The 14,241-nt window shown below is 41.1% G+C and overlaps 1 protein-coding gene across 1 annotated transcript; it reads right to left on the reverse strand.

Moving 5' to 3' along the window:
• Positions 1-223: 223 nt before the first annotated feature.
• On the reverse strand, positions 224-13,885 carry LOC307055411 (transmembrane protein 9B-like). Its single transcript, XM_079707633.1, is given in 7 exon segments — positions 224-754; positions 1,242-1,415; positions 5,352-5,486; positions 7,824-7,932; positions 11,289-11,362; positions 11,366-11,380; positions 13,699-13,885. Coding segments are annotated over 6 exon segments (594 nt in total). The 5' UTR covers positions 13,804-13,885; the 3' UTR covers positions 224-754; positions 1,242-1,259.
• Between the last annotated feature and the right edge of the window lie 356 nt (positions 13,886-14,241).

The raw sequence follows: 14,241 nt of genomic DNA on the forward strand, positions 1-14,241 counted from the left end.
TATACTTTCAGAGACCCATCTAAGTATCCATACATTCTCTCTCCCTCCCTCTCTCTCTACACACCCACACCCACACACAGATAATTTACTACCAGTGTTTTATGATTAGACTGGTATAAAACAATAGTCTTACAACAGGGTACAAATTGTCTTTGCATCTTCAAGTTCATCATACAGCAAAAGAGGGAGGGAAGAAAAGTTAGGAGACATAGATACACTGGTAGGTGTTTCAAAAATTATTTTTATTGTTACATTTCAAAGAGGACATAGGAAGAAAAAAGCCAGTTATCCAATAACTGCTACACCTTTCAGAGGGAGGCAACTGGAACTCCAGTGCTAGTTCAAAGCTGTACACACTACAGCTCAAACAGCTGCCTCTCAACCTGACTGGAGATGCTGACAAATATGTGTATGTCATCAATCCAGGGAGGCTTGGGTCTAAAAGAAAATTTCTTTATTGCAAGTGTCCAAGTCCTTAGGATTCATCCTTAAAGATACTAGAAGAAGATGAGAAAGACCACACACCAAGACTATGTTTATTCATTAGAGTAAACTAGCGAATGGCCAGTTTGTTCTAGGATGCATTGCATCAGACATCACAGTACAGGAAGAAAATCTGCATCTTGTGAAGAGCCACCAGGCATTTCAGATCCAATTTACCATGAAGTGCAGCCACAGGCCAACCAGATGTCCAGATAATATAGTCAGTGCAAAATTCAAATAGGTAAGTCAGGGCTTTGATGAGGCTGGCAGACTGCAAAATATAAATGAAACTTGAAAATAAAAGGCAAAGTCTATTTACAACAGATTGTTTAGTAAAGTGACTTGAGAAAAGTCATGTTAAGCACTTCCCAAGTATCCCTCCCCTACTCTGCCAAAAACAAAAACAAAAAACACCACACAAAAACCACCCTTGAAAATTATCTTGAAAACCAAATTAAAACTGTGTGGTAAAAAAGAGAGTGCTTTTTCCAGGTAAAGGACTTCAAGATAATTTACAGGCAGACATATTTTTATTAGTAAAAGTCACAAATAAGAAAAGGCTAACGTTGCTTGAGGCATGTGCTTTCAAAAAATGCCTCCATTAATACATTAACAAGAAAGGAAAATACCAAGCATGTTTTTGTTTCCAGTTTTGAATTTTCCAGCAAGAGTTAGTGAAATCAACAGGGCATTAAAACAAAACCCAGGAAAACTCAGTCAATTTTTTCCCATTGTCTGCCTCATTTCTTTCTAGTCACCTTGAATTCGATTCCCAATTAGCTGAGGACAACATGACGGTCAAAGACGGATTTTCGCTGCTCTTGAACTTGAAGCTTCCAACGCTGCTGGGCATACTCTACCTTATTCAGCACATTGGCTCGACTGCGGGAGCGGGCCAGCACATCGTGGGCATTTGCAAAAGGCTGGTGATCCTGAAAGTCCAGGAATGGAGAACATCAGACGGTATGGTCCGTGTAAAACACACACACACAATAGCAGTTATCCAGCCACGGAGATAGGAGCAGCTGGCCTTTTCAAACAGACCATCTAATTTGGCCAAGCACTCTTAGGCACTCAACTGCCAGAAGCAGGATGAACTCAACTACAGAAATAGTTGGTTCAAGTAAAATAAGCGATGAGGAGGTATTTGTGCAAAGTTCCCATGAGTCACCATTTCCAAAGACATTCCCTTAAGAAGTAGGGATCAAGACAAAGACAGTGGTCATTTCTATTAAAGAGAAGCCCATCTTGATGAGTGGTGGAAAGAAAATCTATTTTGCATGTTAATATCTATATGTTACAGATACAGAAAGTAGGGCTTTTCCTTGTTTTATTCGATACTATATAGTTAATCTGTGGCTGAGGAAACTCTTATCTTTTAACTTCCTGACTCCCATTATATTAAAATTGTTACTTGCCAGCTTGGGGCCACATTCATCCTGGGAGATGAGTTGACTGGATCCTATCTTGGTTGGTTTCCATCTCTTCTTATGCCCTCAACACCTACATTTCCCCCCTTCCCCAATCTGTAATGAACAGAGACATAGCTCAAGTGCTACAATTACCCTCTAGTGCTAAGGACAGTAAGGAATTATTACTTCAGCATTTCTATTTGGTAAAGACTTGAATCTTTCATTGCTGAGCACACAGTAGCTTCCATGTTAGCTGCCGCATTAGGAAAGAGGCCATTGAAGGGTCACCCAGGTATCTGTGTAGAAAACGAACCTGTCCTGGTCAAAGTAAACCAACGTAAACCAATGCCACTGATGTTTGTAGTCATTACACAGGAAACCACCAGGCTAATCTATCTATGAATGAGATATAAACACAGCTGCCTAAATAACAAAAGGCATTCAGTATTAATTTATTGCTTTTGTTTGCCTTTTCCTTGATCTCTTTTTCCTGAACCTGGGTTAGCAAAGCTCCTAAATGTTCCAACATAGGATACAAGTCACAAGTCAGACCTCTTAACCTTTGCCTCTCGGAAAGAAACAATATTGTTTCGCATGTTTGCAAAAGCTCTATTATATACCCAGGGCAGGAGTCAGCGTGTCTATGGAAAGCTATACATAACTGCATAACTATATATATAAAACTGTAACTAAACAGTGTTTTAACACCTGGTCTTCTTTTTAGAGCAAGATATTTATATAATGTCGACATTTCAAAGACATCAAAGAGTTTTCTGTAAAGAATTTATCCCTGCCTTCTTTACCAAAATTGCTTCAACTTTTCACTTAATTTAGGTAATATCTTGTGCAAACCCCATCCTTTTTTTAACCTTACAAATGAAAATAATAAAAACAATTCCGCAAAGTTCAAATGTTTCAAAGATGTAAGAAAGAACGTTAGGGAAGAGGAAGGCGGCTAATGTTGTTGGATTACTTTATTTCCCATGAGGAAATAAACCGATCCAAGGTCATCTAACAAATGAGCACAAGCACAGGTCTTAGCTCCCCTAAACTCAGCTTGGTGTCACATCTTTTTAACACACTGATTTTGTTCATGTAGATTAAAATGACACTATCCGAATGTGGTGCTTCAGTGAACTTGTATATAAAACATTATTACCATTGGTTTGTTTTGACATAAACAAGACTGGGAAGAAGGATGTACTTTACCAGCAGAGTGCTTCTCAATTTCATAGTCCTGTTATCTACTCTTCAAGGTAGGGGGAGAGACATCTTCTTAAGGAACAAATTTAAAGGACTAAACAAACAGTTAATCCTTCTGGCCTATTCTCCATCCATCAGAACAAGACTGAACTAGCTGCTCATAGTCATGGATGCCGGGAGAATGCAAATAGAGATTTACCCTTTATATATGTTTGCACTTTTTACACCTGATAAAATTACAATAAGTACAAAACATGTTTTAATGTAATGCTTTGATCATAGCAATGATGTGTCGTGGATATATAACACAGTAAATATTGTGACTCCTTGCGCTGAGCTTCTTGACTACTTGTGCTGACTCTCACTTGGTTCAAAGTGCTCTACACCCGACAAAAATAGACAAAATTAAAACGGAATTTAACAAAAGCAAGTGTAAAGGCACATAAAGAGTGAAGAACTATCATCTTGGATTAGCAACAATTGTAGGAATTTAAATTGAACTTCTTTTTGAACAGAGTTGTTACCATAAATTCATACCTGTGTTTAGAAAACCTCTCTCTGCCCAGAATCAATTTAACAGATATCACAAGTCAGCCAGGCCTCTCAAGACAATGTTCTCATATGATCGACATGCTCACAGAATCAATCATTGGTGAACAAAATGCCTACTAAGCACATGGTCCCATCAAATGCCTTTCCTACCTGTTTTTATCTACACATTTGTGCATCCATTTCTTTTATGTTCTGTCTGTATTACATTAATATTGTCTACCCCTAAAATCAGGAACCAGATATTTAATGCTATAAGGGATGTAGTTTAAGTCAGAGTTTCTGTCTCTGTGTCTATAATGAAACGGTTTAGGTGGCCTTTGATACATAACGTTTTCATATGTTAGTAGTTCTCAACTGGGGGTGATTTTGACCCCCAGGAACATTTGGCAACGTATGTGGACATTTTTGATTGTCATGATTGGGATGAGGCTTCTAGTGGGCAGAGGTCAGGGATGCTATTAGATATCATGCAGTGAACAGGACAGCCCCCTACAAAAAGCAATCATCTGACCCAAAATGTCAATGGGAAATGTTGTATGTGAATGAAAATTAACATGGGAACAGTATTTGAGACTCTAATCCTTCCTGATATGGAAAAGTTACTTGTTATGTGTTGGTTGAATTACTAAAGGAAGCAAGGGGAAAAGAGGCAAAGAGAGGTATTTCTATGAAAGTTCTTCACAAAACAAAAATGAAATCTTGCTCAAATTAAGTTGAGTATTCAATATCGATATTCATGAGACAAGCAGGCTCTGTAATTATAACTTAAGCCATTCATTCGGGATCCCCTTTCTCATCTTTTACCAGTGGGTCCACAAGCCATTCCAGAGTAAAAGGACTTTTGACTGTGATTGGCAAGGCTTTATCCTGGCTTTGGCTTTTGGAATTGATTCTTGAAACTCTACTAAATTTTATTCACTTTAAGAAACATAGTTCAATAAAGTAATCCAAAATAAAAAGTAATTTCTAAAGAATATTCTATATGTAATAATGAAATAGTGGAAAATTTGGAAACAAACCCAAACAGGATAATGACAAAACAAACAATATAATTCTCTAAGCCATACTGAATAACAAATTTGCAGACTATGTCAATTTCTCAAAGGTTTTGAGTGAAGTAATATTAATTATATATACAAATATGAATGTGTTTTAAAGATAGGAAGAGAATCAGGAGTGATGGTTTTTTATTTTTCTCTAGAGTTAAAGATCACAGATTTTTTTAAAGAAGGAGGAAAATAGGAAATATAAAACATCAGCAGGTTATCAAGCTGTACTTCATTAAGTAAAGAACATTATGGTTTTCATGCTTCCCTTCACTAAAGCCTCTTTGCCTTTTAAAATATTTGGTGATGTTGACAGGAAAGGTGTTCAGGCAGGAGCCTAGGAAGAAGACTATCTCCAATGCTTTTCTCAATGTAAGCAGGGAAAGGCAATGAAAATTGTGCCCTTGGTAGTGAAAGGCAAAGCCTTGTACAGCACACTTACCAAGGATCATCGGTCTAACCACCATATTTATGGCTTTACAGAGCAATTTCCTCATAAATAGACATACACTAATATTAGAACTGTCTTTAGGTTCTCTGGTGGAGGATCTGCTCCAGATAGGGACATCTATTATGTAACTACTCTTTACATGCACTTTATATCAGATGATGACAGAGACTGGCCTTGAACAGCTAGGGCATGCTAAGAACTTACCCCAACATCTTCATCGCTCTGTATCAATTGTGAATGTCCAAACAGGCGTCTCTTCAGTATGGGCTCAACCAGAGTAAGATACACCATGTACAGAAGCAGAAGGCCCAAAATGGAGAGATAAATTATAATCATAACCTAAAGGAAACTGAAAATAAGTTATATCTCTGTTCAAGCCAAGAAATCTGAATTTTGTATAATAATGCTAAAGCCATAGTGAAGACTGATCTATCTGTCAAGCATATACGATTTCTATATAAACCAGATTCCAACATAAGAAATAAACTCAACTCTTCACCAAAATATTATTTATAGAAAAAAAGGAAAGAAAGCATTTTGCTTTTGGGATCTTTTCACAAGTCTTCAAATTCCATCTTCACCTACTGCTAATCATTTGCACCACTGCTAGCACAGCAGTTTTCTTTTTTCACCTGAATACAGTGTCCTAGATTGAACAGCACTGTAGTCAAGACCACTTTCTGTTAGGATCCCTAACAGAAAATGTAATTCAGATGAATTTCAACAGCATACTGCTTTAGATCAATTTAGATATACAAAAGTACATTTTAGGCACATGATTTTCTTGAGATCTTAATTCGTGCGGTGTCAAGCAGTACAGTGTGACACCTCCCACTAGAATGGCTACAGTTAAAGACAGTCAATACCAAACGTTAGTGAGAATGTACAGAAACTGAACCCTCATATGTTACTGGTGAGAATGTAAAATGGTACAACTACTTTAGAATACAACCTGGAAGTCTCTTAAAAAATTAAATATAAACTTACCTCTCTTAGGAATCTACCAGAGAGAAAGGAAAACATACACCCACAGAAAGACATGTACGCAGATATTGATGACAGCATTATTCATAAGAGTAAAAATCTGGAAATAAATGTCCATCAACTGATGAATGGATAAACAAAATGTGGTATGTTCATGTAATAGAATGCTATTCAGTAATAAGAAGGAATTAAGTACTGATACATGCTACAACATGAAGAGACCTCAAAAACATTATGCTGTGTGAAAGAAACCAGTCACAGAAGACCACATATTTTATGATTCCATTTATATGAAATGTCCCGATCTGTAGACACACAAAGCAGAATAGTGATTGTCTAGGGCTGGGGGTAGGAATGGGATTAACTATAAATGGTTATGAGGGATCTTTTTGGGGTGATGGGAATGTTCTAAGACTGGATTTTATTTTTTTAATTTTTTTTTAGAAAGTTATCAGGGCCAATACCCAAAGTATTTATTTATTTTTACTTTTTGGCTGCGGGGCATGTGGGATCTTAGTTCCCCATCCAGGGATTGAACCCGTGCCCCCTGCATTGGAAGTGCGGAGTCTTAACCACTGGACCACCAGGGAAGTCCCTAAAACTGGATTTTAAAAATTGGTTTTAAATTTGCTAAAATTTATAAAATTGTACACTTATATGGGCTTCTCTGGTGGCGCAGTGGTTGAGAGTCCGCCTGCCAATGTAGGGTACACAGGATCGTGCCCCGGTCCGGGAAGATCCCACATGCCGCGGAGCGGCTGGGCCCGTGAGCCATGGCCGCTGAGCCTTCACGTCCGGAGCCTGTGCTCCGCAATGGGAGAGGCCACAACAGTGAGAGGCCCGCGTACTGCAAAAAAACAAAAAAACAAAAAAAAAACAAAAAATTGTACACTTACAGTGAGTGACATTTGGGGTATGGAAATTATACACTAAAATTTTGTTAAAAAATAGAAAAGTACAGTGATGGTTTCTCTATGGGACAGTACCCTGCTGGAGCAGGAGCTCTCCACAGGGTCAATCACAACAGGAATCTTTGTAACTGGCATAGCTGACCACCCCAGATTCCCCTGAGGCTTTTTTTTTTTTTTTTGCAACAAGAATGGGGACCTCCATATAAAAAAATTGGGGAGAAGAACTATTAGCCACCATAATAAAGTAATTGAACTCATTAGAGGTCCATATTGTGATGAGACTGATCTACATTCCACTTCCTATAAAAGATAAACAAAGGAAATCTTAAAATCCAGAAGTGATGTTTTCTAGGATAGAGTAGTCACTCTATATATAACTTTTTCTAAGGGTTGAGAGGGCAGGAAGAAGAAGGTCTAATCATCCTGCTTTCTCACTAATCTTTGGCATACGTGGCCTGCAGAGAAGCTGGAATGTCTTCCTGGGAAATGCTAATTATACTCAGGGCTTTTTTTGTGCCATTTCACATATCACATCTATCTAAGGTATCCTAATTAATGCACAAGGCATCTCAACGAGGCAGGTGGAGAGCAGGCCCCTTGCTCCTTTTAGGGTGCGGGCTGGGGGTGAGAAAGGCGGGGGTAAGAGGGTGCTGGGGAACAGGATGGAAGAGCAATAGTTTAGGTAACTAAATAGAATTCAAGTGTCCAAAATTTTCTTTCTTGTCTAGATACCACCAAAAACTGTTCCAGAAGCAGAAAAGATGGATTATTGTTTTTTCACCTTGATCGTAACAGAACTTCTCTCCTCATATTTGCATTCACAGCATAGACAGTATGCTTCTACATCAGGCCCCCGCACAGGCATGGGGTCCACAACATGAAGGCAATCGCTGAAAAAACAAAGATAAAATACTGCCTAAACCTAGCTGGATTTTCTACTTGCACTGATCAAACCTTTCCTGAAATCAGGAATAATCATTGAACTTTCCCAAAGAAAGAATGAATATAAAGGACGAATAATCAGTAAGGGAAGGGAAATCATTTCCTCTCTCAACATTAGCAATTTGGTAAGCTTTAACAGTCTAAGAGACCATAAAGACACATATGTAGCAGCTATTTTCAAAAGTGATATTTATAGTTAAAAATGCACCTGAAAAATCCCAAATGGGACTGAAAACTACTTAGCAGATCAAGTCATATTTAGACTTGTTCATTTAGCAAGTAAAACTGCTTTAAATGATTTAAAGTGACCTGGAGCATTATTCAAATATGAGATTACCTCTTTCATGAATTATCTAATATCATCTAAACTGCCACAGTGTGGTATATGAATGGCTAATCACACCTAACAGTTGGTAAATTATGAAGCTCTGAAAGCTGAACACCAGAGTAAGAAACAGTTACTTTTCTTAATGAGCAAAAGTCTATTTAAAAAGCATGTAGAAGTAGGATTAGGACAACAAAAATATTTTTAAATGAAAACACTAACTGGCAACAGTACCTAAAAATAATAAAAGGCTGAATGTTTTTTGGTTGGAGGTTTATTTTCTCCCCATTTTCCAGGTCACTTATTTATGGCTTATGAAAAAGCAAGCCTATCCAAAAAATCCTTTTCCCAGAAATCTGTCAATTCTAGGAAATAATTAAATTCTTACTCTCCCCGGCTATTAAGAGCCCACTACCCTGATCACCTTCAGCAAAGGCAGGCAAAGCTTTGCTGTCCTCCTGCTGGCTGCTGGGCAGTTTCCCTCCCTCTTGTGCTCTCTCCCTTAGGCATGTCTGGCTGCCTCAAGAACTCTACCACAGCATCCTGTCTCACTCCACCCACCTTCTTGAGGGCATCCAATGCTCCAAGCTGATTCCTTCCCTTTGCCCTATCAGAGCGTACTTTTTTGTGTTCTGTTCCCTCTGAGCTGTGGCATAAGAAAGAAAACCCAAAATGGCATAAATGATAAAAGTTCAGTCAGTTTTCCTTAACAGGTAATTTAATTTTAACAAAGGTAGTAATGAAAAAATAAGTCCCAACTGGCAGAATTTCAAATAAGAGTAAGGTCCCACAATTCACACCATACAAGTGTGTGATATTTGTTCCAAATGTACAGAAGACCAGGAACGTATCCAGCTGGATGCAGGCATAAAATAGGCAGAGGAAGGTAAATCCCACTGCAGGGGTATCTAGCTCAGAATCATAGAGGTCATCCAGCCCAGCACTCTCGGAGAGGTCACCTGTACAGCTCACAGAGTAAAGTAATAGCTAAAAGGACCAGAATCCAGGGCTCCTGCCTCCTAGGACAGCCCCCCTGTATCTCTCTGAACCTCAGGAAAATGAGACTTATCTCCTACTTAGTTTTCTATTTCAGCTTCAGAAGCCTTAGCAACAATACTTAAGAATTACTTGGGAATCTAAGTGTTGAGTATTGAGTGTTTCTTTGGAAGTACAAATACAGTTTAATAACAAGGAGATTTTGAGTGCTGTGCAGGATGGGAGAGGAAGCAGGAAGGTTGGTTCTGACTGGCCACTCACTGTGAACACAGAACCCAGATACAGAACACAACCACTTCAGGAACTAGGCGACACCTCCCCCTAGTGCCAAAAGGAGGACATTATCAGCTTCAAATCACACCTCAAACACAAACCAGAGAACTCAAATTTTTCTTAAGTTAGACAGTATAGGTCAATGAAGAATTAAAGCTAACAACTGGACAAAATGGAGAGGCCAGTCTTCCAATATCTTATCTGACCCTATATATAAAAATATATATAGGGTCAGATAAGATATTGGAAGCCTCAGAAAGCCATAACACCTTGATTAGTCATAACTTGCCTACCCTTCTAAAGCCAGTTAAAAAACTTTCAGTGACATCTGTGAACCTATCCCTAGTAAAAGACTAAGCTGCAGAAAGGAAGCAAGGGAGAGAGGGAAGAAAAATTCCAAAGCAAGCCTTGTTTTCAACTGTTTATTTTCAAAGCTCCCTATTTTCACCAATAACCAGGGATAAATGATATACAGTTCTCTGTGAACCTGGAAAAACAAAAAGTCAGTGAAAAGATTAGTGCTAAACACTTGAATAGTGAGTTCATTTGCCACTCAAGTAACAGGCATCACATTCTATTACTGATAATAGAATAAACTGATTGTAAGTGCTCAATATTTGGAAAATTTATAGGAATAACTTATTTGAGTTTTCTTTTCATATAAAGTAACTTGCTGATATAAAACCTAGAAAAATAGCTAAATCACTTTGTAGTATGAGACAATTTAAAGTAGAACACAAAAGCTCACAAGAAGTTCTCAAGAATACACTTACCAAATGTCAGATTGAACCTAAATACACATCATGGGAAGAACAGACAATGACATCAGAAAAGCTAAACATGCTCAAAGGCTGCCTTTTCTTATTCAAAGTCAGCTTGGAATATTGTAACAGAATGAATTTAATTCTGCTTTCAAACTTTCGGGGCTATTTAGCTCTGAAATCGGGCACATGTGAAAGTACGGAACATTTGGAGCTATTTTTCTTCTAGGCCTATCCTGGCAATCTTCCATTGCAAACCATAAAACGTCCCAGTCCAGGGTAAGGAGCCCACCTATCCTGCTACAAAACAACTGCTTCCCAATCATTTTATGGCACATGTAGAAAAAGCTATTATTTGTAAGGTCCACTGGGATAAATAGAGAAGGCTGCTGGTGGCTAGCTAGTCAGGATCCCAGTCATCACAGGCCTGCCTGATTATATGCCAAGGGCTGAAGGGATCAATGACTTGGCACACCTATAACCTATTAATAGCACACCAATTAGTACACTCTGATATTCATGGCTCATTCCCATTCCTTCCTGAGCCTTTTGACACTTTTAAACATAGTCTCCTATATCTGACAATATATCATCCAAACCTACAAACTGTAAAAACTCTGACCCAGATAAATGAGGCTTGCTTACCTTCCACTGAGAAGCAAGAGGGAGGACCAAAATTTAAGGGGACACAGAAGGGTAGCTATGGGTAGTCTGGGTGCCACAAACTCAGCCCCATCCCAATGTAAAAGCCTCCCTGCCTGGGGATTTTGGCTACATTCCTTTGGGCCTACATCATGCACTCAGGGCCTTACTCTCACTTTTTCAAATAGAAATGGAATTCAACACTTTTGCTTAAAGAGAAAACAGTACATTGGAAGAATATCCAGGGCTAACAGCGACAACCAAAGAAAGAAATTTGACAGGTAATTCAGTAATCCAGAATACTTACCAGTCTTTTTGGGATATGTTCTTATTATAAATACGCCCAGAATTATCTTTATAGGGAGGACAGATACATTTACATCAGACATCCTCAGAATTCTATAACCAAAATAGAAACTTGTTGACAGTTTATCATCAATATTTTTAAAAACTGCAACTTACACATTTTGCTAAGCATCCCCTGCCAAGTATTCTAAAACCATTCATTTAAAATTTTAAATAACTTTGAGATATACACGTTTTTTAAAGCCATTGGTAATGCTAATGAATGATTATATACTACATAAAATTATTTTGAAATAACATCTACTATCTGTGACTTGTTAATCACATTTTTGTGTCACATGACAATCAAATTGTGCTAATGTTATCACCATCTACCTGCCAGTAGAAAGACGAGGTAGACAGACAGCTGTGCCTGCAGATAAGAATGCTGATTACAGAAGGATGGGGAAATATCAAACTAAAAATTACTCACAAAACAAATCACAATTCTTCTCCTCACCATCCTTCCACCCTTTGGTAGAAAGGTATTGATATGGATAAAATGGGTTGGGCCAGAGTCCTATAGAAGGGGTGAAGTTTTGGAGGCACTCAGCTACAATTAGAAAGGAAGTACTGGGTTGGCCAAAAAGTTCGTTCGGTTTGTGAACACGTTCAATAAAGTTCTCTGTGAAAATGAAGAATGTGTCTTTTATTTTTACTTAAACCGAACGAACTTTTTGGCCAACCCAATACATAAGGGAAGTACTGTCGTGTAGCTGAGATCAGTTTGGTCTACCCTTCCCAGGAAACTTTGCTTCTAATCCCTGAGAGACAGAGAGGACAACTACTGATAAAGCAAGTTTCAAGAAGTGGAGGAAGGGGTGGCTAAATTTATGAATAGAGGGAGTAGGAGATGCTTCCCCAGCAAAGGGGAATCTAATCTGAGAAGGCAGCAGCTCATTAGTCTCCAGAGGACCGGGTCCAAAGCTCCTATATATGGTGGTATATCTGGCAGAGTTGGTAATTCATTTACTCATTGAGCAACTACTTAGTGAGCATTTGTCCTGTGCCAGAACTTGTGTGCAATGAGGTGGATTCAGATAAGCGTGAGACATGGTTCCTGCCCATAATTAGGACATGCCCAAGTAAAGGAGACTGACAAGTACATGGTTACAATATACCACTTAGAGTGATGACAGAAGATATGCAGAGGGTGCCAGCAGTGTTTTGAAAGTCAGGAGACTTGCTGCTGTCCCTGCTTCTGGAGGGAAGTAGGGAAGATTTCAAAAAGAACCCTTGACCTAAACAACAAGGATCTACTGTATAGCACAGGGAACTATACTCAATATCTTGTAATAACCTATAACGGAAAAGAATCTGAATTACTTTGCTGTACACTTGAAACTAACATAGCATTGAAAATTAACTACATGCTTCAATAAAAAAAGAACCCCTGACCAAAACCCCCCTGATCTGTATACCTGTCACCCATCTTTCCCAGCCCCTATATTTAAAGGTATTATAGAGTAAAGCTCCAATTTAAAAAAGAAAAATGTCATTCTGTTTTCCCATCACATTAATGTGCAGGCCATCTCTTTTCCCTAGTAATGAGCTAGCTCATCAAGGACAGGTCTGGAGGGTATGGGCACGAAGGGGACTAGATAGCAGCATGAGGGGGACCAGAAGGGCCACGAAATGGAGCAGGGGAGAAGGCCACAACCTCACCTCTCCTGTAGTTTGGATCCTCCCTTACCCACTAAATTATCAAGAAGAGAGAAGGCAAGAAAGGGGCCAGGAGGTCTGGAGGGAGTCAGGTGAGGATATGAGGCCGGTGAGAGAGACTCCTGTAGGTCGTATTGAGAAGGAAGGCTGCCAGGAGAAGCAAGTTCCCACAGTGGGAAGGGAATCTGTTCAGGGGTGAGTTGAGAGGAGTTAGTTCCTAAGAGGGAAGACAGCTGTGAGATGCGGGCTTCCTATCATTTGGGCCTGGGGAATTGGGGCAGTGGTCTGCGAAGCCGGTGGAGGGCGGCGGTGGACTGTCAGAGCTCAAGCGTATAAAGTTAGTTAAAGGCTCTTAGAGTTGGAAAGGCTGTCAAGTTTGGGGGCGGGGGGTACTGTCGGGGCTGAGAAGGGAAATTCAAGGAGGCGGAGATGCTGTCCCGACTCTGGGCGCCGTCAGGGCCGGGTGGGGCTGGGGCGGGGTGTCAGCTCCGTGGGTGGGAGGGGTGCGGGCGGGGAGCGTCAGACAGCTGGAGCAGGAGGGCTGGACTGCTCCCTGGCTGTCGGGAGGGTTCCGGGTGGTAGTCGGCCAGGGCTGTGAAGCTAGGGGTCGGCCTGTCAGGGCTGGGAGAGGACTTGGGCGGGACGCAGGTGGACAAGGCCGGAGGCAGGGGAGGAGCTCCGGTCTGGGGCGAGCGCGGGGCGGGACTCACCTTGGCGGCGTCCGACAGCTGCACTAGCAGCAGCACCGAGAGCGCCAGGCAGGACAGGCTGAGCATGGAGCCGAGACGAAGGAAGCCGGCCCACAGGGTCGCCATCGCTGCCAGGCCCAGCAGCCCCCACAGCCGGAGCCCCCGAGACCTGCTCTCGGTCGGGCTCCGGCTCGGGCTCCGGCTCCTCCGCCCGCACTTCCGTCTGGGCTCTCGCGTCACGGGCCGCGCCGGGTCAACTACGAAAGGCATTCGCCCCGGAAACGGTTCCCGGTGCGAAGGTCGGGATGCTGCGCGGTGCCCCAGAAGCAAAGGCGGCCTCTCGGGGGCGCAGCGTGGGTCCGGCGGAGCTTCGAGGTGATAGGCCATCTTTCCCCGGCACCGAGGCTGCGGCGCTGTGGGCCGCCAGTGCACTAGCAGGTCCTCCCGCCCAGGGAGACGCCCCCCCGCCCCCAGCAAGCCCGGGCTGTCAGCGGGGCGTCGTGGGGCGTGGGGGGCGTGGCCCGAGCGACCCCTGCGAGGCCGGAGCAGTTCGTTGCCGGACCC

The sequence above is a fragment of the Hyperoodon ampullatus genome (assembly GCF_949752795.1).
Source record: "Hyperoodon ampullatus genome assembly, chromosome: 7".
Classification (NCBI taxonomy): domain Eukaryota; kingdom Metazoa; phylum Chordata; class Mammalia; order Artiodactyla; family Ziphiidae; genus Hyperoodon; species Hyperoodon ampullatus.